Source organism: Mobula birostris, chromosome 1 (genome assembly GCF_030028105.1).
Source record: "Mobula birostris isolate sMobBir1 chromosome 1, sMobBir1.hap1, whole genome shotgun sequence".
Lineage (NCBI taxonomy): Eukaryota > Metazoa > Chordata > Chondrichthyes > Myliobatiformes > Myliobatidae > Mobula > Mobula birostris.
Window position 1 is genome coordinate 72,840,614 of NC_092370.1, and position 25,919 is coordinate 72,866,532.

Consider the following 25,919-nt stretch of genomic DNA (forward strand, 5'->3'; position numbering starts at 1 on the left):
GAGCAGGAGAAAGTGCCGGAGTCTGCCACTGAAGAAGTGGTGACAGGGCACTTGGAAAATACGAATGGGACTGGGCAGAGTCAGTGTGGTTCACAGAGGGAACCTGGTTTGACAAACTGGTAGAATATTGGTGGGGTCAGAGTAACCAGCACAATGTCCATTTTTCGCGTGTCAGAGAGTGAGCATTGAGCGGGGAAGTGAGGGGACGAACTGGAGCAGGGGAAATGGAGAGAATGGGGTGTGTACAGGAGGAGGAGAGGGCAGAGGACAGGAATACTCACGGCAAGTGCTGCCCAACCTCCAGTGAATGAGCACACCCTCCTGTGCGCAGGCCCTCGCGTAGGCAGCCACACTTGCACACAGGCAGTCCACGTTGCCTGCACATCCACACACGTCATAGAGACACAGGTCATAGTAAGGCTCCACCTCAACAAGGTCGTGGCAGGGCTGCAGAGAAACCGAGTGAGGCAGGAGGACAGCGAGAAAGGGTGGAGGCAGGTTGGAGAGAGGAAAAGGAAATCAGATATTACTCGAACTATAGCAAGGTTGGAATAGTCACTCACAGAAATAGGCCCTTTGGCCCATCACATCCATATTGACCGCCTGCATTCCTTGACCAGTTACACTCACCACCCCCGCCACCCCAACGGGACCGTTACCTGGAAGACCTCGCTCCAGAGAAACTGACACGTCTCCTCTGCGAATTCTCGGCGCTGGGCGAAGGTGTTGCAGGGGTCTAGCGTGAGGGGGTTGCCCTCAGGACAGCCGAGGGGGGATCCAAACTTGTGGATGAAGGCAGAGGGTGTGGTCTCAATGTCACCCAGCGGGGTGAGGAAGTCATCCCTCTGGTTCCAGTTGTAAGTCCCACACAGTCCTCGGACCTGGGCACAGAGAGAGGGTACATCAACGGTGATTGGTGGTGTGACAAAATACCAAGTTATCAAAAGATTGAGGCCGATAAGAAAGACAATGGGGGAACATTCAGAAATGTTAATGGGAGACGAGAGAGATTAACGAAAGGAGACACAGTTTCGAGTATTGTCAGACCGGTTGCTTTGAACCTGAACTGTTTGAAGTTTGATGGACAGGCGATACCCAGCAGGGGGATAAAAGGAACAGGTTCGCTAAGGCAACATACACACGACACCACGAGGTAACAAGACCCTGGAAAAGCAGTGTGCCCCCACAAGTTGGTGGGAGTTTGGAGGTCTGGTCGCGGGACCGACCATAGACGCACAGGGTGAGAAGGTACGATCGGCGGGAACCTGGTGTGTGTGTCCGCCCTTGCCTGGGTGCCGGGTTCACCGCAGAAGAATGATTGTATCTGGAATGGAGGGGTCACAGTCGGTGGCCTCAGAAGACATTAAAAAGGGCTCGCGCCAAAAGCTAACTGCGAAGAACAAAGGTCGGTCTGAATCCGATTTGCATATTCATTCTCTCTCCCCAACGGCAGAACAGCGATTACTGCGAACTGAACTCTGTGTCACTTGAGACTGATCATTTTACCCCTAGACTGCGATAGAGCTTGATTGATCCTATTATCCTAGTTCTGTGTACATGTGTGTTTTACCATTGCTAACCTATTGCATTTATATGATTAGAATACTGTGTTGCTTATTTCTTTAATAAAACTTTCTTAGTTCCAGTAATCCAGACTCCAACTAAGTGGTCCATTTCTGCTGGTTTGGCAACCCAGTTACGGGGTACGTAACAGTGGTGAGAAGGGTCAGTGAATGGGGAGAGGGTGGGGCAAAGATGGAAGGGGTCAGTGAATAGGGAGCTCAGGAATAGGAGGGGTCAGTGAATAGGGAGTTCAGGAATGGGAGGGGGTCAGTGAATAGGGAGCTCAGGAATAGGAGGGGTCAGTGAACAGGGAGCTCAGGAATGAGAGGGGGTCAGTGAATAGGGAGCTCAAGAATGAGAGGGGGTCAGTGAATGTGGTGTCAGTAAGTGGGGAAGGGAGATAGGAAGTGGAGGCCAGTGAATGGGGGAACTGAGGTCAATGAACAAGGGGAATGGAGAGGAATATGGGTGTGAGAGTGGGAGCACACAGGCAAGAGAAGGAGGGCATGGCTGAGAAGAGGGGCAACATAGATTTGGCTGGAGTGTGGAGGGATGAGGTAGAGGGAGTGGTGAGCAGAGGATGGAGGATGGAGAGTGCAGTGATTATGAGAGAGGCTCATGGTGAAGGAGCTCAGTTTGTTGTAAGGCCTCCCTCACTCCTGTGCCTCACGACACTCAGCTACAGTCTCCCTGTGGGTACCATCAGCACATTCACAGTTGGAGTTTCCACCAAACTGAGCCCATTAAAGTCGGCCAAAATTCATCACGCCCCATCATCGAACCCTGGAAACCACAGCTCAGTCTCCAGTCTCAGAAAAAAAACTACTCACTTTGCTGCACTCCGTCACCCCCCACCTGTCCGTGTTTCACCCCATCTCCTTCACCTGCACCCCCCCATCTATGCTGCACTCCTCTACTCGCCTCCTTCACTGCCGTCTCTGCTTTACCCCGTCTCCTCGACCTTCATCCCCACCCCCATCTCCACTCCTCTCCTCACCCCATTACTGTTCTGCTCCCCCCCCCACTGTTGTCAGCAGTCACATGGAACCTAATCAGAAATATTCCCACCACCACCCATGCATTCCCACTGATTCCCTTCCATTCCCCCACATGCTCCTCCTCACCCACCCACAGCAGGGCAAATGATAAATTAACCCTGCAACCCAGCACGTCACTGGGATGTGGGAGGTGACCACAGAGAGAACACACAGACTCCACATTGACAGCGCCAGAGGTCAGGTTTGAACCTGGGGCCTGGAGCTGGAAGGCAGCTGTTCTACCCACTGAGCTGCTGGGTTGATAGAGCAGGGCAGCCTTCACTTGGTGACATATTCCCCACATCTCCCCTCTGCCCAACGCCTGCCATCATGGGAGTATTGCGAGTGTCCAGTGGTCAGGAGTGACCGGAGGTACAGACTCACCCTGTGAGCATAGGAGGGCTGCAGAGTGATGTATGCAGCTGTGAACTCCACACCCCACAACACCTCAACACCGGAAGAGTGAAGCAGGAGGAAGGAGGACGAAACCGGCAGTACTGACAGGTCCCTGTTGGAGAAGGGCAGCTTCGTGTCTTGACCATTCACACTGATGTCCCCTGTGGAACAGGCAGCGAGTCACACACTACACCTAGGGTGGTTGTCACCCATTGGATACCATCACCCCAACACCCTTCTCACCCCCAACTCCCCTCACCCATCAATCCAAACCCCATCTCCCCATCTATCCTATACCTGTCTACTCAACACCCATCATTCCAAAACCCACCCCACCCCAATCAACCCAAACCCCATCTCCCCAACACTTGTCTCACCCACATCTCCCTTCACCCATCAACCCAAACCCCATCTCCCAACACCCTTCTCATCCCATTGACTCCCACCCATCAACCCAAACTCCATCTCCCCAACACCCGTCTCACCCCATCTCCCCTCACCCATCAATCCAAACCCCATCTCCCCATCTATCCTATACCTGTCTACTCAACACCCATCATTCCAAAACCCACCCCAATCTACCCAAACCCCATCTCCCCAACACCCTTCTCACCCCATCTACTCCCACCCATCAACCCAAACCCCATCTAGCCAACACCCACCTCACCTCATCAACTCCCACCCATCAACTCAAACCCCATCTCCCCAACACCCACCTCACCCCATTGACCCTCACCCAGCAACCCAAACACCATCTAGTCAACACCCACATCACCCCATCTCCCCAACACCCACATCACCCCATCCATCTTTTTTGGGATCTATTTTGGGGAAGGTATGACTTGTACAAAAAAGATGGATTACACCTGAACTCAAAAGGTACTAATATCCTGGCGGGATTGTTTAATATAGCTGTTAGGGAGGGTTTAAACTAAGTTGGCAAGGGGAAGGAAACCAAGGTGTTAGGGTCGAGGAAGAGGAAAATAGAAATAGGTCAAAAATACTGTGCAGCAAAGATGGCAAGAAGGACAGGCCGGTGCATATACAGGATAATTTGCTGCAAAATAGAAATATAGCAAAATCAGCAACAGATACTGATCTAAATGTACTGTACTTAAATGCACGCAGCGTTAGAAATAAAGTGGATGACCTTGCTGCACAGCTGCAGGTTAAAAGATATGACATTGTGGCCATCACCGAGCCATGGTTAAATGATGGATGTGATTGGGAGCTGAATATCCAAGGATACACAGTGTATAGGAAAGATAGGAAGGTAGGTAAAGGGGGTGACGTGGCCCTGATGGTAAGTAACGATATCAAACCAATAGAAAGAAGGGACATAGGATCAGAAGAGGTAGAATCCTTATGGGTAGAATTAAGAAATGGCAAGGGTAAAAAGACACTAATAGCAGTTATATACAGGCCTCCAAACAGCAGTCGGGATGTGGACTACAAGTTGCAGCTGGAAATAGAAAAAGCGTGTCAGAAGGAAAATGTCAAGATAATTATGGGGGATTTTAATATGAAAGTGGATTGGGAAAGTCAGGAAGGTAATGGATCTCAGGAGAGGGAGTTTGTAGAATGCCTACAGGATGGCTTTTTGGAGCAGCCTGTCCAGAAGCCCACCAGGGGACCGGCTGTTTTGGATTGGGTGCTGTGTAACGAACCCGAGGCAATTAGGGAGCTGGAAGTAAAGGAACCCCTCGGAAGTAGTGATCATAATATGATTGAGTTCAGTTTCAAATTTGAAAAGGAGAAGCTGGTATCAGGTGTATCGATATTTCAGTGGAACAGAGGAAATTACAGTGGTATGAGAGAGGAACTGGCCCAAGTCGATTGGAAAAGTAAACTAAATGGAGGGACGGCAGAGCAGAATTGGATGAAATTCCTACAAGAAATGCAGGAAAAATATATTCCAAGAAAAAAGAAAATCATGAATGGAAAAATGGCACAAATATGGCTAACGAGAGAGGTTAAGGCAAAAATAAAAGCAAAAGAAACGGTGTACAAGGAAGCAAAAATTAGTGAGAAAAATGAGGACTGGAAGACTTTTAAAAACTTACAGAAGGAAACTAAGAAAGTCATTAGGAAAGAAAAGATGAATTATGAAAGGAAGTTGGCGATTAACATAAAAAAGGATACTAAGAGTTTTTTTAAATATATGAAGAGTAAAAAAGTGACAAGGGCAGATACGGGACCAATTGAAAATGATGCTGGAGAAATTATAAAGGATAACAAAGAGATGGCAGAGGAACTGAATGAGTATTTTGCATCAGTCTTCACAGTGGAAGACATGAGTAATATACCTGATAGCCAGCTGTTTAAGGGAATAGAATTAGGTACAGTCAAGATTACTAGAGAGAAAGTGCTTGGGAAGCTAAGTGGACTAAGAATAGATAAGTCTCCCGGTCCGGATGAGGTGCACCCAAGCGTTCTGAAGGAGGTGGTTTTGGAGATTGTGGAAGCATTGGAAATGATCTTCCAGGAATCAATAGACTCTGGCATGGTTCCAGAGGACTGGAAGGTCGCAAATGTAGTTCCTCTATTTAAGAAAGGAAGGAGGCAGCAAAAAGAAAATTACAGACCTATTAGTCTGACATCGGTAGTTGGAAAGTTATTGGAGTCAATCCTCAAGGACGAGGTTATGAAATACCTCGAGGTGCATGACAAGATAGGCAGAAGCCAGCATGGTTTCATGAAGGGAAGATCCTGCCTCACCAACCTATTGGAATTTTTTGAGGTAATCTCAAATAAGATTGACAAGGGAGAGGCTGTGGATGTTGTGTATTTGGATTTACAAAAGGCCTTCGATAAGGTGCCGCATATGAGGCAGCTTAATAAGATGAGAGCCCATGGAATTATAGGAAAGTTATTCAAATGGGTGGAGCATTGGCTGATAGGCAGAAAGCAAAGGGTGGGAATAAAGGGATCCTATTCTGATTGGTTGCCTATTCTGATTGGTTGCCGGTTACTAGTGGTGTTCTGCAGGTGTCGGTGTTGGGGCCGCTTCTTTTTACGATGTATATCGATGATTTGGATTATGGATTAAATGGTTTTGTGGCTAAGTTTGCGGATGACACCAAGATAGGTGGAGGAGCGGGAAATGTTGAAGAAATGGAAAGGTTGCAGGGAGACTTAGTCAGTTTGGGAGAATGGGCAAAGAAATGGCAGATGAGATACAACATTGACAAATGTACGGTTGTACATTTTGGAAGAAGAAATAATCGGGCTGATTATTATTTAGATGGGGAGAAAATTCAAAACTCGGAAGTGCAAAGGAACTAGGGGGTCCTCGTGCAGGATACCCTAAAGGTTAACCACCAAGTTGGATTGGTGGTAAGGAAAGCGAATGCTATGTTGGCATTCATTTCAAGAGGAATAGTGTATAAGAGTAAGGAGGTGTTGATGAGGCTCTATGGGGCATTAGTGAGACCTCATTTGGAATACTGTGTGCAGTTTTGGGCCCCCTGTCTTAGAAAGGATGTACTGATGTTGAAGAGAGTTCAGAGAAGACTTACAAGGATGATTCCTGGAATGCAGGGGCTAACATATGAGGAGCGTTTGTCAGCTCTTGGACTGTATTCATTAGAGTACAGAAGAATGAGAGGGTATCTCATAGAAACATTTCGAATGTTGAAAGGGTTGGACAGAGTAGATGTGGAAAGGTTGTTTCCCTTGGTGGGTGAGTCCAGGACAAGAGGCCATAGTCTTAGAATTAGAGGGTACCCAGTTAAAACAGATGAGGAGAAGGTTTTTTAGCCAGAGGGTCGTGGATTTGTGAAATTCGTTGCCACATACAGCTGTGGAGGCCCGATCATTGAGAGTGTTTAAGGAGGAGATTGGCAGGTATCTAATTAGTCAGGGTATCAAGGGATATGGGGAAAAAGCCGGAAATTGGAACTAGATGGGTGAATAGCTTAGCTCATGGGGGAGCTGCGGAGCAGACTCGATGGGCCGAATGGCCTACTTCTGCTCCTTTGTCTTGTAATCTTGTGAACTCCCACCCATCAACCCAAACCCCATCTCCCCAACACCCACCTCACCCCATTGACCCTCACCCATCAACCCAAACACCATCTAGCCAAGACCCACATCACCCCATCTCCTCTCACCCATCAACCCAAACCCCATCTCCCCAACACCCACCTCACCCCCATCTCCCTTTACCCATCAACCCAAACCCCATCTCCCCAACACCCACCTCACCCCGTCGACCCTCACCCATCAACCCAAACCCCATCTGCCCAACACACACCTCACCCCATCTCCCCTCACCCATCGATCCAAACCCACCTCCCATCTCTCCAACACTTGTCTCGCCCCATCTCACCTCACACATCAACCCAAACACCATCTCTCCATCTATCCAATGCCTGTCAACCCAACACCCATCACTTCAAAACTCCCAACCCCCACCCCTATCAATCCGAACCCCACCCCCAATTGTTTCACTCCAACCCTCGAACTCCCATTCCCCAACTCGATCCCATTTCTCCACCCCCCATTTCCTCACTCCTACCTTCCCAATCCTTATGTCCTCAACTCCTGTCCTCAACCCCCATCCCCATCTCCCCAACCCTTGTTCTGCCATCTCTTCAAACTCCAGATTCCCCTTTCCCTCTCGCTTTGCCCCCTCACATTCCTCCCCAACCTCAAACTCCTCTCCTCTCCCCTGCCCCTCTCCGCCTTCGCTTCCCCTCCCCCACCATACCTGTCCGGCGCAGCTTCACTACGGTTTTGTAGACGATGGCGGTGAGGGCCCTCAGGCACCCACCTGATGCTCTCCCACAGTTCACATACTCCCCACTCATCAGCAGCTTGCCCTCCACGTAGTCCTGGAATAGCAGGAATGAGAGCAAGAAACGGCACATCCTGGGAGCCCTGGGAAACCCAGCCTTTCCCACGGAAGGGCCCCAATGAGGTCAGTCCCCAAGTTCACGACTGGGAGCTGACAATGGGCCAGGATCCCAAAACCCATCACCCTCTGTTTTCTAGTTACAGCAATCTCCCCCCGCCCCACCCAATCTCTATGTCTCCTGGGCTGGGCTGGTGACCTCAAACCCCCACTTCAGATAGTGGGTAGCCATGGGCTTTGCTGGGGTGACATCAGTTCTGTTCTTAGGGGCATTTCTGGGGCTGTAACCGGGATGTCGACAGGGAAGTTGCTGGGTGCATTGTCAATGCCACATCGAGGGTTTTGCTGGGGGGGGGGTGTTGCCCAGTGTGTTTTCAGGCATTGCGAGGGTTATGCCATGGCGGGGGGGGGGGGGTGATTGCTGGGCTGTTGCTAGGGCTTACCTCGACCAATGTGTATTCACAGGCCCCGTGGATGGTGTACGGCCGGCGATCGAAGGTTGTGTAGTGATGGTCACCCAGCACGGTGCACTCCGCCGCACACCGCTCCTGCGTACATGCCCAGCGTCCCCGCTGACACACACTGCACAGAAAAACAGATCATACTCACTTCTGCACTTACACATCACCTCCCATACAACAGGCGCACAGCTGACCTTGGTGAATAAACAGTTGCCCAGATGTTTCCATGGAGGAACAGCTATAAGTTTAATCCAGGAATTCTACAGAGCCAGAATTTCCCAGAATTCAGATTTCCCAGCATTACTGGGAACGACACACTGGGCATGCGTTTCCCACCGTTCACTGGGAATGCCACACAGGGCTTGCGTTTCCCAGCATGCACTGGGAATGCCACACTGGGCATGTGTTTTCCAGCATGCACTGGGAATGCCACATTGGGCTTGTGTTTTCCAGCATGCACTGGGAATGCCACACTGGGCTTGTGTTTTCCAGCTTGCACTGGGAATGCCACACTGGGCATGTGTTTTCCAGCATGCACTGGGAATGCCACATTGGACCTGTGTTTTCCAGCTTGCACTGGGAATGCCACACTGGGCTTGTGTTTTCCAGCATGCACTGGGAATGCCACACTGGGCTTGTGTTTTCCAGCTTGCACTGGGAATGCCACACTGGGCTTGTGTTTTCCAGCATGCACTGGGAATGCCACACTGGGCTTGTGTTTTCCAGCTTGCACTGGAAATGCCACACTGGGCACGTGTTTTCCAGCATGCACTGGGAATGCCACACTGGGCATGTGTTTTCCAGCATGCACTGGGAATGCCACACTGGGCATGTGTTTTCCAGCTTGCACTGGGAATGCCACACTGGGCACGTGTTTTCCAGCTTGCACTGGGAATGCCACACTGGGCACGTGTTTTCCAGCATGCACTGGGAATGCCACACTGGGCACGTGTTTTCCAGCTTGCACTGGGAATGCCACACTGGGCACGTGTTTTCCAGCTTGCACTGGGAATGCCACACTGGACCTGTGTTTTCCAGCATGCACTGGGAATGCCACACTGGGCATGTGTTTTCCAGCTTGCACTGGGAATGCCACACTGGGCACGTGTTTTCCAGCTTGCGCTGGGAATGCCACACTGGGCATGTGTTTTCCAGCATGCACTGGGAATGCCACACTGGACCTGTGTTTTCCAGCTTGCACTGGGAATGCCACACTGGACCTGTGTTTTCCAGCATGCGCTGGGAATGCCACACTGGGCATGTGTTTTCCAGCTTGCACTGGGAATGCCACACTGGGCATGTGTTTTCCAGCTTGCACTGGGAATGCCACACTGGGCTTGTGTTTTCCAGCTTGCACTGGGAATGCCACACTGGGCTTGTGTTTTCCAGCTTGCGCTGGGAATGCCACACTGGGCACGTGTTTTCCAGCATGCACTGGGAATGCCACACTGGGCATGTGTTTTCCAGCTTGCACTGGGAATGCCACACTGGGCACGTGTTTTCCAGCTTGCACTGGGAATGCCACATTGGGCATGTGTTTTCCAGCTTGCACTGGGAATGCCACATTGGGCTTGTGTTTTCCAGCTTGCACTGGGAATGCCACATTGGGCTTGTGTTTTCCAGCATGCACTGGGAATGCCACACTGGGCTTGTGTTTTCCAGCATGCACTGGGAATGCCACATTGGGCTTGTGTTTTCCAGCTTGCACTGGGAATGCCACATTGGGCTTGTGTTTTCCAGCATGCACTGGGAATGCCACATTGGGCATGTGTTTTCCAGCATGCACTGGGAATGCCACATTGGGCTTGTGTTTTCCAGCATGCACTGGGAATGCCACACTGGGCTTGTGTTTTCCAGCATGCACTGGGAATGCCACACTGGGCACGTGTTTTCCAGCATGCACTGGGAATGCCACACTGGACCTGTGTTTTCCAGCATGCACTGGGAATGCCACATTGGGCATGTGTTTTCCAGCTTGCACTGGGAATGCCACACTGGACCTGTGTTTTCCAGCATGCACTGGGAATGCCACATTGGGCTTGTGTTTTCCAGCATGCACTGGGAATGCCACATTGGGCTTGTGTTTTCCAGCTTGCACTGGGAATGCCACACTGGGCACGTGTTTTCCAGCATGCACTGGGAATGCCACACTGGGCATGTGTTTTCCAGCATGCACTGGGAATGCCACATTGGGCTTGTGTTTTCCAGCTTGCACTGGGAATGCCACACTGGGCATGTGTTTTCCAGCATGCACTGGGAATGCCACACTGGGCACGTGTTTTCCAGCATGCACTGGGAATGCCACATTGGGCATGTGTTTTCCAGCATGCACTGGGAATGCCACACTGGGCACGTGTTTTCCAGCATGCACTGGGAATGCCACATTGGGCATGTGTTTTCCAGCATGCACTGGGAATGCCACACTGGGCATGTGTTTTCCAGCTTGCACTGGGAATGCCACACTGGGCATGTGTTTTCCAGCATGCACTGGGAATGCCACATTGGGCTTGTGTTTTCCAGCTTGCACTGGGAATGCCACACTGGACCTGTGTTTTCCAGCATGCACTGGGAATGCCACATTGGGCATGTGTTTTCCAGCATGCACTGGGAATGCCACACTGGGCTTGTGTTTTCCAGCTTGCACTGGGAATGCCACACTGGGCATGTGTTTTCCAGCATGCACTGGGAATGCCACACTGGGCACGTGTTTTCCAGCATGCACTGGGAATGCCACACTGGGCACGTGTTTTCCAGCTTGCACTGGGAATGCCACACTGGGCATGTGTTTTCCAGCTTGCACTGGGAATGCCACACTGGGCACGTGTTTTCCAGCTTGCACTGGGAATGCCACACTGGGCTTGTGTTTTCCAGCTTGCACTGGGAATGCCACACTGGGCATGTGTTTTCCAGCTTGCACTGGGAATGCCACACTGGGCTTGTGTTTTCCAGCATGCACTGGGAATGCCACATTGGGCATGTGTTTTCCAGCTTGCGCTGGGAATGCCACACAGGGCTTGTGTTTTCCAGCTTGCACTGGGAATGCCACACTGGACCTGTGTTTTCCAGCATGCACTGGGAATGCCACACTGGGCATGTGTTTTCCAGCTTGCACTGGGAATGCCACACTGGACCTGTGTTTTCCAGCATGCACTGGGAATGCCACACTGGGCACGTGTTTCCCAGCTTGCACTGGGAATGCCACACTGGACCTGTGTTTTCCAGCTTGCACTGGGAATGCCACACTGGGCACGTGTTTCCCAGCTTGCACTGGGAATGCCACACTGGACCTGTGTTTTCCAGCTTGCACTGGGAATGCCACACTGGACCTGTGTTTTCCAGCATGCACTGGGAATGCCACACTGGGCATGTGTTTTCCAGCTTGCACTGGGAATGCCACACTGGGCATGTGTTTTCCAGCTTGCACTGGGAATGCCACATTGGGCTTGTGTTTTCCAGCTTGCACTGGAAATGCCACACTGGGCATGTGTTTTCCAGCATGCGCTGGGAATGCCACACTGGGCATGTGTTTTCCAGCATGCACTGGGAATGCCACACTGGGCATGTGTTTTCCAGCTTGCACTGGGAATGCCACACTGGGCATGTGTTTTCCAGCTTGCACTGGGAATGCCACACTGGACCTGTGTTTTCCAGCTTGCACTGGGAATGCCACACTGGGCATGTGTTTTCCAGCTTGCACTGGGAATGCCACACTGGGCACGTGTTTTCCAGCTTGCACTGGGAATGCCACACTGGGCTTGTGTTTTCCAGCATGCACTGGGAATGCCACACTGGGCACGTGTTTTCCAGCATGCACTGGGAATGCCACACTGGACCTGTGTTTTCCAGCTTGCACTGGGAATGCCACACTGGGCATGTGTTTTCCAGCTTGCACTGGGAATGCCACACTGGGCACGTGTTTTCCAGCTTGCACTGGGAATGCCACACTGGGCATGTGTTTTCCAGCTTGCACTGGGAATGCCACACTGGACATGTGTTTTCCAGCGTGCACTGGGAATGCCACACTGGGCACGTGTTTCCCAGCTTGCACTGGGAATGCCACATTGGGCATGTGTTTTCCAGCATGCACTGGGAATGCCACACTGGACCTGTGTTTTCCAGCATGCACTGGGAATGCCACACTGGACCTGTGTTTTCCAGCATGCACTGGGAATGCCACACTGGGCATGTGTTTTCCAGCTTGCACTGGGAATGCCACACTGGGCACGTGTTTTCCAGCTTGCACTGGGAATGCCACACTGGACCTGTGTTTTCCAGCTTGCACTGGGAATGCCACACTGGGCATGTGTTTTCCAGCTTGCACTGGGAATGCCACACTGGGCATGTGTTTTCCAGCTTGCACTGGGAATGCCACACTGGGCACGTGTTTTCCAGCATGCACTGGGAATGCCACACTGGACCTGTGTTTTCCAGCATGCACTGGGAATGCCACACTGGGCATGTGTTTTCCAGCTTGCACTGGGAATGCCACACTGGGCATGTGTTTTCCAGCTTGCACTGGGAATGCCACACTGGGCACGTGTTTTCCAGCTTGCACTGGGAATGCCACACTGGGCACGTGTTTTCCAGCATGCGCTGGGAATGCCACACTGGGCTTGTGTTTTCCAGCATGCACTGGGAATGCCACACTGGGCACGTGTTTCCCAGCATGCACTGGGAATGCCACACAGGGCTTGTGTTTTCCAGCTTGCACTGGGAATGCCACACTGGACCTGTGTTTTCCAGCTTGCACTGGGAATGCCACACTGGGCACGTGTTTTCCAGCTTGCACTGGGAATGCCACACTGGGCACGTGTTTCCCAGCATGCACTGGGAATGCCACACAGGGCTTGTGTTTTCCAGCTTGCACTGGGAATGCCACACTGGACCTGTGTTTTCCAGCTTGCGCTGGGAATGCCACATTGGGCTTGTGTTTTCCAGCATGCACTGGGAATGCCACATTGGGCATGTGTTTTCCAGCTTGCACTGGGAATGCCACACTGGACCTGTGTTTTCCAGCATGCGCTGGGAATGCCACACAGGACCTGTGTTTTCCAGCATGCACTGGGAATGCCACACTGGGCATGTGTTTTCCAGCATGCACTGGGAATGCCACACTGGACCTGTGTTTTCCAGCATGCACTGGGAATGCCACACTGGGCACGTGTTTTCCAGCATGCACTGGGAATGCCACATTGGGCATGTGTTTTCCAGCATGCACTGGGAATGCCACACTGGGCACGTGTTTTCCAGCATGCACTGGGAATGCCACACTGGGCTTGTGTTTTCCAGCATGCACTGGGAATGCCACACTGGACCTGTGTTTTCCAGCATGCACTGGGAATGCCACACTGGGCACGTGTTTTCCAGCATGCACTGGGAATGCCACATTGGGCATGTGTTTTCCAGCATGCACTGGGAATGCCACACTGGGCATGTGTTTTCCAGCATGCACTGGGAATGCCACACTGGGCACGTGTTTTCCAGCATGCACTGGGAATGCCACACTGGGCTTGTGTTTTCCAGCATGCACTGGGAATGCCACACAGGACCTGTGTTTTCCAGCATGCACTGGGAATGCCACACTGGGCATGTGTTTTCCAGCATGCACTGGGAATGCCACACTGGACCTGTGTTTTCCAGCATGCACTGGGAATGCCACACTGGGCACGTGTTTTCCAGCATGCACTGGGAATGCCACATTGGGCATGTGTTTTCCAGCATGCACTGGGAATGCCACACTGGGCTTGTGTTTTCCAGCTTGCACTGGGAATGCCACATTGGGCTTGTGTTTTCCAGCATGCACTGGGAATGCCACATTGGGCTTGTGTTTTCCAGCATGCACTGGGAATGCCACATTGGGCTTGTGTTTTCCAGCTTGCACTGGGAATGCCACACTGGACCTGTGTTTTCCAGCTTGCACTGGGAATGCCACACTGGGCACGTGTTTTCCAGCTTGCGCTGGGAATGCCACACTGGGCATGTGTTTTCCAGCATGCACTGGGAATGCCACACTGGACCTGTGTTTTCCAGCTTGCACTGGGAATGCCACACTGGGCTTGTGTTTTCCAGCTTGCACTGGGAATGCCACACTGGGCATGTGTTTTCCAGCTTGCACTGGGAATGCCACACTGGGCATGTGTTTTCCAGCTTGCACTGGGAATGCCACACTGGGCATGTGTTTTCCAGCTTGCACTGGGAATGCCACACTGGGCACGTGTTTTCCAGCATGCACTGGGAATGAAGGGCTGAACTGCCAGCCACTGTTGCCTCATGAGCAGAACATTCTAGACTCTCAGGGACGATGGAGGCACATGTTCCAGAACCACAGGGAGAGTGGGAGGGGAACATTCTGGGCTGCAGTGGGGCTGGGAGCTCGGCACTGACCTCAGAGCTCAGTCAGTGAGCCAAGGATCCCAATGAGCTGAGTCTACTCTTGGGGGCCGGAGTGAAAATGGGGAGGGGGTGGTGGAGTACTGGGGTGAGGGAGGGGTATAGGCTGATAGAGGGGTGGGGTGAGGTGGGGCTGTCAGGACGGGAATGGGAGGGTGTTGAGGGGCTTCTTTCTGGGAGTGCTGGAGGACGACGTGAGGGAGGGTGTGTTTCCAGAGGGTGGAAGTGACGGGGAGGGGTTATTGTACAGAATACGCTGTGGGGTGGTGTGGAGGTAGACACAGTTTAGATCAGGATATACTATACATGTGTGGCAGCAGAGAGATACGGAGTAGGTGCCAGCAGAAGAGGTTTTAGTTTAATTCGGCACCAAGTTCAGCAGAGACAACGTGGGCCATGTTCACTCACCAGTGGTTACACCTATGTGGAATGGTCTGTCCAGGCGAATATCTCTGGCCACGATGGTAGCATGGACACTGGTCAGCAGGAACACACCGATCACCCTCCTGGAACAGCCCTTGGAGACACTCGCAGCCACTCACACACTCCTCCCGACAGGAGCCCAGGGCTGGGCTGCCTCCTCCCTCACAGCTGGCCGGGCAGGACGACACACAGTCCGAGTACACCATCCCATCCGGACACCTTCTCTCTGTCCAAAACAGGCCACACTGTACAACCCACACCAGGCAGAACACTGTCCACACCCTACCCATCAAATCCCACCAGGCTGTCTCCTTTCCGATACAACAGCACCACATCTGTCCTTAACCCCACTCCATTCTCACCAGGTCCACCCTCACTCCCACAAATTCATCCCACCTATCCTCCAGATCAGTCCCCACCCCAACCAGCGGAGACCTACCAGCCCCCCACCCCCAACCCCTTGCGCTGAGCACCAGTGAGCAGTGACTGATGCTGGTCTCACCCACTTCAGTCTTAACCACTGGGCAGGCAACATGCAGCCAGACGTGGTCAATGGACACAGCCAGACATGCATAGCTGCAGATGTGGAGTTGCATGGGTGTGGTTGCAGGTGACACCTAACCCATTCCCCGCAGAGTGAGTGAGTGAGAAAAGATCCTGACCACAGAATTCTGGGGATCGCCACTGGAGGTAGATCTGATGTTGCCCACATTCCCGGGAGTAACTGGCAAAGGTCTGGCACACTGCGCGGCGAATCCCTTCCTGGGTAGCAGCCCCAGCACAGAACGGGAAGAAGCACGTTTCCAAGTAATTGTCCGGGTTGACCTGGAGACACAGGAACATTGGGATCAGAGTGAGAACTATGTGAAACAGCAACTTGTGTGGGGCTAGGTCACTGTCACCACCCCGGAACGCTGTATCGCCTTATCCACATGTGGTGCTGGTTTCAGGGAGCAGAGCACTTGCACCTCAAGACCCTTCGGTACATTAGGATTACACTCCATTTGCCATGTCTGCAACCACCCTCCACACAGTCAACATCTCCACCAATTCTAGTGTCATCTGCAGACGTACTGATCACACCTCCATATCCATATCCAGGTCATTCACATCGATTCCAAAGAGCAAGTGTCCCCACACAGATCCCTGTGGAGCATCACTGGTCACAGCTATCCAATCACATAAACCAGTAATAAACCCTGTAACCCAGAATCAATTTCAACAGGTTAATAAACCGGATTTGTTGCCTTGTGGCAGCAGCCTCTGTTTCCTATTGCCAATTCCAAATCTAGATCTAGTTGAACAACATGCTCCAGATCACATGGATTCTAAACGTTTGATGCAGCCTCCCTGTTGAATCTGGACAAAACTCACATCTACTGCCCTGACCTCCATGCATCGTTAGACCCCAGGTGGGGGACTGTGTGCAGTCCTAGTCACCACACTACTGGGGGGCGGGGGGGGCCCAATGGCACTGCAGAGACGGTAAGTGGAATTTGCCACAGTTGGGTCTGTGGTGGAGGGTTTCAGTGACGAGGAGAGGTTGGGAGAAGCTGGGTTTACTTCCCTTGGAGTGCAGAAGGTGGTGGGGGGGGGAGGGGAAAGCCCTGACAGAAGAGCACAAAATTACATGGGACACAGAAAGGGTAGAAGGGAGGCTTTTCCCCAGGGGTGAGGGGTAAGGAGGAACCTGAGAAAGAATGTTCCCTCCGAGAGGGGTTGGGATCTGTAATAGGGGTGATGGAGCGTCACTGAGGCTTGGTGTCTGTAAGGAGTTAGCTAAGCAGGTGACCTAGCAGGGCAGGGAAGGACCTCAGAGACTTTCTCTTCTTCTCAAATATTTCACCTCTCAACTCCCTCTCCATCCAGCATTCCCAAATGTCCCACCTTCCCTGACTACCCCATCCTCCATTCCGGGGGTGGGGGGGGGGTGCAATGGCTCTGTCTGCTTGGGCTCAGCGTTACCTGTGCATGGCACTGGGTGAATGGTAGGGAGAGGAGGCGGCCACACATGGACTTTGCAGATGGAGGAAGACCTGGGTCCTGAGCATCACAACCCACATTGGGCTCCGAGGCTTCATCGCAGACCTGAAACAACACAGCAGGTCAGAGAGCCTAGATTCCCGACCTCTTCACCCACGATAGTAATCCCTGAACTCTGATCCCCTGAACCCAATGCTAAACCCTGCACCCTGACCCCCTAACCCCTGACTCCAGTGACTCCTGACCCTAACACTCATTCCCATATCCTGACCCCAACACACACCTTTAAACACTGATCCCAGACCATGACCTTTGAACCCCATCCCGAATCCTGACCCCAGTGAGCAATGACAATTATTCCCAATCCTTGACCCCTGATGTTGCCCGAATCCCTCTCAATGATCTTCAAATCTTGACCCGTGACCAAGATCCCCCACCCTGAGCACATTGTTGACCCTTGCACCTTAACATTTAATCACAACCCCTGACACTCTGTGGTGATCAGGAATCTCTGGCTGATTCCTGACCCCAATATGACCCCTGACCACCACCCCCCACCCCCCCATCTACGGTACTGATCCTGATCCATTACTGACCACTGACTCCAATAGTGACCCGGAATGTCTGATGCTGATCCCTAACCCCACAGCTGCCCACCCCCAGCACTAAGCCTTGAACAGCCTACCCCACACCCCGTTTCCAGGTCACTGCCTCCCCAACAATGATCCACAAGAAACATAACCCCCCCCCCCCAGAACACTGTTTCCCTCCCCCAAACACCAAGCCGCTCTCCATACACTCTGCAGCTCCTCCCTCAGGGATGGGTGACATTACCTCAGGCTCAGACTGGAAGACTCTCCAGGAGTTGCCGAACGTGGCAGCGATGGAGGTCAGGGATCCCGAGACAGTGGTGAAGTCATCTGTGGAAGGGAATATAGAGAAGGTGGGGTCAGACAGAGAACTCCCAATCCCCCCCACCACACCTAACACCCAGGAGAGGAGAGGGGAGGGGCCTGCAGGAAGCAGAGAGGAGGAAAGAAGAGGTCGTGTGTGGGTGGGTGGAGCTAGGAGTGCCTGAGTCACCTGGAGTAGAGATTCCACAGGATACACCACACAAGGCATCCTATCTGGGTACATCCCAGCTTGGTATGCAGTTGCTCTGCCTGTCACCGCAAGAAAATGCAGAGTGTTGTGGACACAGCCCAGCACACCATGGAAAACGGCCTCCCTTCCATAGACTCTGTCTACATGTCTGACTGCTTTGGTGAAGCAGCCAGCAGAATCAAAGGCCCCACCCACCCTGGACATCCTCTCTGCTCCCCTCTCCCCTCTCCCAATAGACAGAATGTACAAACCATCAGGCTTTACACAATAAAATGGTCTCATGGTATACCTCCTTATGACCTTCCACCTTGTCTACCTCCACTGCACTTTCTCTGTAACTGTTACACTTCATTCTGCAACACACACAAAATGCTAGAGGAACTCAGCAGGCCAGGAAGCATCAATGGAAAAGAATAAACAGTCGACGTTTCGGGCCGAGACCCTTCATCAGAACGGGTCTTCATCAATCTTGGCTCGAAATGTCAGCTGTTTACTCTTTTCCATAGATGCTGCCTGGCCTGTTGAGTTCCTCCAGCATTTTGTGTGTGTTGCTCGGATTTCCATCATCTGCAGATTTTCTCTGGTTTGTGGTTGCACTTCATCAGCACTATTATTGTTCTACCTTATCCTGCCTCAATGCACTGTGTAAATGATCTTGTCTTGCACCTTGCTACAAGGAACAACAATAACCCGATTTAACAAGTTACCAAGCATTGGGGAGGGAATAGGCTCCCTTAAGGATTAGGGTGGTCACCTACGTGTGGAGCTACAAGGCGTGGCTGCAATCCCCTACTTGAATATCTTAAGGGCTACTTCTCAAGTTCTGACTGCACTTCAGCCCCGCGCTCCTGACCTATGGTCACCCTGTACGCTAAGGGATGGGGCGTTTGGAGTAACCTCCTGGTCAGCCTGCTCCTGGGAATAGCTCCAAGGTGGTTGTTCACAGGTCCAGGCAGTGGGCAGTCAAGGGCTATGGCTGACCTCACTGTGCCTCTTTTCTGGGCTATGTCCTTGCCCAGGTGTCCTTGAAGAAGGAGCATGTGGTTTCTATGGGCACAGTGGAGAAGTTCCAAAAATGGTGGGACCCCCCCCCCCCCACAGGATATGGAGTGTTTTGGGGATAATTGTACTCGTATTTTAACTTGAAATCTTTAATAGTTTTGTGAGCCTCAGATTATCGTATATACTTCTGTGAGTGAGTATACGTTTGTATGTTTGAAAACAAAAAGGGTGTTACAATATTAAGGTCATTGCTGAAGTCACACGAAGTGTCATGTGCAGTTCTGGTTGCCCAGCCACAGGCAGGATATCGTTAAGCTGGAAAGAGTGCAGAAAAGATTCACAAAGGTATTACCGGGACTGAAGGGCTTGAGTTATACAGAGAAGCTGGATCGTCTAGTGCTGTTTTCATTGGATAAAGGAGGTCGAGGGGTGACTTTACAGAGGCTTATAAAATCAAGGTGGACACAGATAAAGTGGATGGTCACAGCCTTTTTCCCTGGGTAGAGGTGTACAATCAGAGGACACAAGTTTAAGGTGAGAGGGAGAAGATTTTAAGAGGATCTGAGATAAAGGGTGGTAGAAATGAGGAATTGTCTCTCAAAGTGCAAACCGACATCCCCGTGATGAGAGGTAGGAACGGGTAAGGCCAGCCAGCAGGGCTCTGGTGAACTGTATGGGCCAATGCCTGTACAGTGGATACAGTGGATTGCAGAAGCACTGATGAACTCCAACCACATCAACGCTTTCAGAGGACGATGTAGACGGAAGATCATGGATGGCCTCTCTCCACTGGGAGCTAAGGGCTCAGGTAAGTAAATAAGGGTAAGAGAAATGAGCTGCTTGAGGAGGTCCTCTGACAGGGCGGGAGAGCCAGCGACCACATCACATTGCCCTGGACCTGTGACTGTCCGTAAGGAGCCATGACTCACAGGAACACGGGTCCCAGATGGGGAGATAGGATTAGGGATGGGTGCCAAACCAACAATTGTTCTCCTTCTGTGACAGGGCTGCTGTGGTTGAGTGAGCTAACTCAGTCCCACAGCCTGCACTTTGGTGCCCCGAAGCTGCCTCACACTCACCTTCTGCAACGTCATTGTAGACTCCACACAGTCCCTGAGTTGTTCCCCTCAGTTCCGAAGTCACCGTCACCAACACCAGTTGGTCTCCATCCAGTTTCAAACGCACTCCGAGCCCGCTCTCCAGGAAAATAAAATCCCCCAGCCAGCGAACGCTGATCCCTGCAGAACAAACTCACTGGTCATATCATCAGGGAGGGGTGGGGAGAGAGACAGACACAGAGAGGGAGACCCAGTGTTTACACCACACAAATGGGCTCTTCAGCCAAGCACCTCCAAACCCACCAGAGTAGACAAGAGGGAGCCAGAGGCCGGGGTATTTGGATTTTCCGAACGCTTTGATTAAACACCACAGCTTGAGAACATTTCGGATTGAACTTTTGTTGGCTGAATTCATGGTGTTGACAAATCAGCATATAGGAGGGAGACTGAAAGTCTGGCTGAGTAGTGCCACAACAAACAACAACCTCTCACTCAGTGTCGGCAGGACCAAGGAGCTGATTACTGACGACAGGAGGAGGAAACCAGAGGCCCATGAGCCAGTCCTCATTGGGGGATCAGAGGTGAACAGGACCAACAACTTGAAATTCCTTAGTGTTAAATTTCAGCAAACCTGTCCCTGGGTCCAGCACACAAGTTGCCATTACAAAGAAAACATGGCAGCACCTCCACTTTATTAGAAGTTTGCAAAGATTCAGTACGTCGTTTAAAACTTTGACAGCCTCTATAGATGTGTGGGGAGGAGTATACTGACTGATTGCATCACAGGCTGGTATGGAAACACCAAATGCCCATGAAAAGAAAGGCCGATGTTGTGGATACGGCCCTGTCCATCAAAGGTACAGCCCTCCCCACATGAGTGCATCTACAAGGAAGCCACTGTGAGGATGTGACAGGAAGCAGCATGCAGCAGGGCCTGGAGAATGGAACTGGGCAGAGAGGGAATAAAGAGCAGGGAGGGTACCGATAGGATTCTTGTAGTGGGAGCTGGCACAGACTCAATGCACCAAGTGGTTCTCTCTTTGCCACAGAACAGTGTGTGGCAGAGACTCACCATTGTGAAGATAGGGCCTCCCCGGAGTGAGTACAACATCGTTGATGATCACAGTTTGATTCTGTGTCAAGATCAGGTCCAAACCGAACATAATCCGCAGCACCTGGGAATACAGCAGCAGGATAAGTGAGTGGGAGAGCAAGGAGTAGGGGAGAGGGGGAAAGGTGAGGGTGGGGATGGGTGGGGGAAAGGGGGGTGAGGGACAGGAAAAAGGATGCAGGAGACGGAGCAAGATTTCTAAAGGGATCAGGTTTGAAGGGAACGGGTTGAGGAATGAGGAATAGGGAATAAGGATGGGGTCAAGTTCTGGGAATGGAGATGCGGTCAGGTTTTTGGAATGACCCCACAATGTCTGAATGTGACCCCTCCCCCCATAAGTCAAGAGAACAAGGTTGCAACTGACCTTTGAACACTCCCTCCTTGGTCTGGGACAGCTGCTGGTGGACAGGTAGATGGCCCAGGTTCCGTCTAGCGACGAGGGCCAGGTTATAGGTGCAGGTCCCATCGAAGTGGAAGTGTTTTCCATCCAAAGGTTTGGTAATGGAAACCGCCCCAGGTGAGGCAGGAAGCAGAGAGCCGGTGGTCTTTGGACGAACCAAGCAGGGCGACTGGCCTGAGCAGCAGCGGAGTGGACAAAGCCTCTGTGGACAGAGAGAGAGAGACAGTGCTTGGTTGGTGTGGGGACACACCCTCCTTGGGCAGCCTGCTCCCCACACTGCCCACCACCAACCAAGAACATCACCCAGCAGAATTGTTATAAATTCCGGCATAAGCAGAGGCATTCGGCCAATCTAACCTATCCGAGGCCAAGCCAGCCCTTGGGTGTGTCCTATTTCCCAGTTCTGGCATCAACCCCATCTGATCTCAGCTTGTTGGCTACCTAACCCGCAGAACAGTGCAGCACATTACAGACCTTTTGGCTCACAATGCTGTGTATACCTATATAAACCTACTCCACGATCAGTCTCCTACATAACCCAGAAATCTCCATTTTTCTTTTATCCATATGTCTTTCTAAGAGTCTCTTAAAAGTCCCTGGAGTATCAGCCTCAACCACCAGCCCCAACAGTGCCTTCTGTGTGCCTATCACTATGTGAAAAATTCACTCAGTGCTGGTGAAGTGCCTCCTCCACCAGCAATGAATCTCACAGAGTCACACAGCACAGAATCAGGTCCTTTGGTTCTCATAATGTTGTACACCTCCATCAGGTGGATAGAAGAAATCTACACTCAGTCCCCCTCCACTCCAGGGAGAACAGATCCACCCTCTCCAGTCTCTCCTTGTAATTGAAACACTCCGTCCCAGACAACATCCTGGTGAATCCAGTACAACCACATCATTCCTGTAGTGTAGCATCAAGAACTGTACTCAGTACTCCAGCTGTGACCTAACTACTGCTCTTATAATACGTACCCAGCTAATGAACTGAGTGCTTTTAAATTCCTCAACTGCCCTCTAACTCCAATCCTGATGGTGTACTGCGCTCTCAGTAAATGGGTACCAGTTCTTTCTCTCCATCTGGGGAGAGCTCTCTTCATTATACACTCTAACTACATCTTCCCTCAATGCACAACACCCCAGCCTGGACTATCCTCCTCACAGCTAGGATTTTTCAATCCCAGTCAAGGCCTCACTGAAGTCTATATGGACAACTGCATTGGTCCTCTCAATACACTTTGTTATCTCTTTGAAAAATTCAAACTGGTCAGACGATCCCTCTGAATAAAGCCATTCTGACCATCATGTCTTTAGTCCTGAGGCAGGATTTCAACCCAAAACGTTGACAATTCCTTTCTTCCTACAGATGTTGCTTGACCTGCTGAGTTCCTCCAAAAGATTTTTGTTACTCCAGATTGCAGCATCTCCTCTTTGTTTAAATCTTCTCTTTCTAAGTATAGATTAATCTTGTTCCTCAGAATTTGGTCCAATAATTTCCCCACTGACATTAGACTCACAAACCTGTAATTACCTGCCTTATCCCTGCTTCCCCTGAATAAAAGAACCGCACTCGCTGTTCTCTAGTTATCTGTCAGACTCTTCCCTTGCCTCCCACAGCAGCCTGGGTTACATCCCATCTGGTTCTGGCATTTATCCATATTGAAGCACTCTCAGGACACATATCGTCCCCTCTTTGATGCTGTTACAGAATTTCTGCATCTCCTCCACCCCCACCGCCATCCTCTGAATTCTGAGTTCTACAAAGTCCTCCTCAGCATACACAGGTGAGGTCTCAAATGACAACATGTTGCTTGCTTTCTTAACTACTCTCTGTAGGTACTCAGTACTCTGTATGAATGGTGAACCAGGACACAACTCTCCTTGCTTCAAGGTGAGCTTTTGTGTTTGTGCACAGTGGGGGCTGCAGAAGATCAGAACACCAGCCCCGCTCCATGGACTCTGTCTACAGTCTCGCTGCCTTAGTAAAGCAGCCAACACAATTAAAGTCCTGACAAATTGAGTCCTGACGAAGGGTCCCGGCCCAAAACATCGACTGTACCTCTTCCTATAGATGCTGCCTGGCCCGCTGTGTTCACCAGCAATTTTGTGTGTGTGTAACACAATTAAAGACTCTATTCCACCCCGCTCCCCCCAGACAGGCATTAGAACACAAGAGCTAGGAGGAGGAGTGAGCCAGAGAGCCAGCTCCCACCATTCAATAAGATCATGGCTAACCTGCCTTTTCCACACAACTCTTAATCCCCATGCTAAGCGGATATCCATCTAACTATGTCTTAAATATATTTAATGAGGAGCCACTACTACTTCCGTGAGTAGGGAATTCCACAGATTCACTACTCTCCCGGGACAGATTCACTACTCTCCCGGGAAAAAACAGTTTTTCCTCATCTCCACCCTAAAGCTACCTACCAATGGAACCAACTGCCCTGTCTCTATCTTATCTACCCCTTTCATAATTTTATGTTTCTAGAAATCCCTCTTACAAGAAACATAGAAAACCTACAGCACAATACAGGCCCTTCGGCCCACAAAGCTGTGCCAAACATATCCCTACCTTAGTAATTACTAGGGTTACCCATAGCCCTCTAATTCTTTTGTATTCCAGCAAGCATTGTTCCAGGTGACTCAGTCTCTCTTCATAGGCTAATCCCCTCATCTCCATAATCAACCTGATGACCGCCTCTGCACCACCTCCAAAGCCAGTATATCTTTTCTTGAGTAAGGAGACCAGAACAGCATGCAGTACTCCAGGCATGGCCTCAACGGTACCCTGTATTATTGTAGCATAACCTCCCTGCTCTTAATTCAATCCCTCTAGCAATGAAGGCCATTGGGCAGAAGATACAAATGCTTGAAATCCCGTAACACTAGGCTCAAGGACAGCTTCTATCCTGCTGGTATAAAGACTATTGAACGGTTCCCTAATACAATAAGACTCGTACCTCATTGCGGCCCTTGCACCATACTGTGTGCTTGCACCGCATTTTTCCCCAAGCTGTTACACTTTATTCTGCACCCTGTTGCTGTGCCACCTCAATGCATTATGTAATGACTGGATCTGTATGTGCAGTATGTAGGACATGTTTTTCACTGTACCTCTGTACGTGTGATGACAATGAACCAGTTTATCAACCCGTAGACCGAAAGTGCAAGGTGGACTCACACAGCCCTGCACTGGCATACCGCGACACGCGGCGATGGTGACCGGCTGCTGACCTGTCAGGATGGTGTGGGAACAGGAGACGCAGAAGCCCGAGGAGGTGTTCCTCCAGCTGTGACCCAACAATTCCTGACAACAACTCTCCATCGAGACGTCAGAACTGTTGCTGATTCCAGGAAACTCCTGGCAATTCCACGAAGTGTAGCAACGACCCAGGAAAGGCGCGTCTGCAACAGATAATACAGCAGCGTCACCATGGTGAGCTGAGAGCAGAGATGGGTAATTACCCACCAGTCAGAAGTCTGAGGGTCAGAACAAGAGCTGTGTGATGTTCAGGTGTCCACAATGGTCAGTAACCATAGGATTATTGGTCATTCGTGGTCTGAAGTCAGAAGACAATTTCCGTGGAGGTCATGGTCCAGGAGCAGGTCTGTGTCTGTGGAGTTATAGGTTACTGCCAGTTTGAGGTCGAGGAGCAGTACAATCATTATGAGGTAGCATGAAAGAAGATTTTCCACTCTGTCTATCACACTGTTATTGCTCCACCCTGCTCCCTCTTCTCCATGGCTCCACAGGATCGGCCTCTCCAAGAATCATCTTTGTATTTACCGTGGAGAAGGACATAGAAGCCGCTGAGATCCACAGAGGGGAGCAGTGATATGAGGAAATGCAGAAGGGTGGATAAATTCCAGAGCATGACAAGGTGTATCCTGTCACACAGTCAAACAGAAACAGGCCCTTCGGCCCAACCTGTCCATGCTGACCAAAGTGTCTTCCTGAGCTAGTCCCGGTTGCTTACGTTTGGCTCACATCCCTCTAAACCTTTCCTATCCATGTACCCGTCCATGAGTCTTTTAAATGTAATTGCACTTGTCTTTACCACCTCCTCTGGCAGCTCATTCCATATACCCACCACCTTCTGGGGTAAAAAAGTTGCTTCCCAGGTCCCTATTAA

General features: G+C 51.1%; 1 protein-coding gene across 1 annotated transcript in view; it reads right to left on the bottom strand.

The window, feature by feature from the left end:
* Positions 1 to 25,529, bottom strand: part of sspo (SCO-spondin) — a 311,321-nt gene extending 285,792 nt beyond the window's left edge. The window contains 16 exon segments of the mRNA XM_072245202.1: positions 282 to 447; positions 660 to 881; positions 2,985 to 3,157; positions 7,708 to 7,831; positions 8,295 to 8,433; positions 15,111 to 15,351; positions 15,788 to 15,950; positions 17,091 to 17,213; positions 17,943 to 18,028; positions 20,294 to 20,452; positions 21,345 to 21,447; positions 21,748 to 21,822; positions 21,824 to 21,871; positions 21,873 to 21,985; positions 25,021 to 25,191; positions 25,511 to 25,529. Of these exon segments, the coding sequence (XP_072101303.1) occupies positions 282 to 447; positions 660 to 881; positions 2,985 to 3,157; positions 7,708 to 7,831; positions 8,295 to 8,433; positions 15,111 to 15,351; positions 15,788 to 15,950; positions 17,091 to 17,213; positions 17,943 to 18,028; positions 20,294 to 20,452; positions 21,345 to 21,447; positions 21,748 to 21,822; positions 21,824 to 21,871; positions 21,873 to 21,985; positions 25,021 to 25,191; positions 25,511 to 25,529 (2,125 nt within the window).
* Between the last annotated feature and the right edge of the window lie 390 nt (positions 25,530 to 25,919).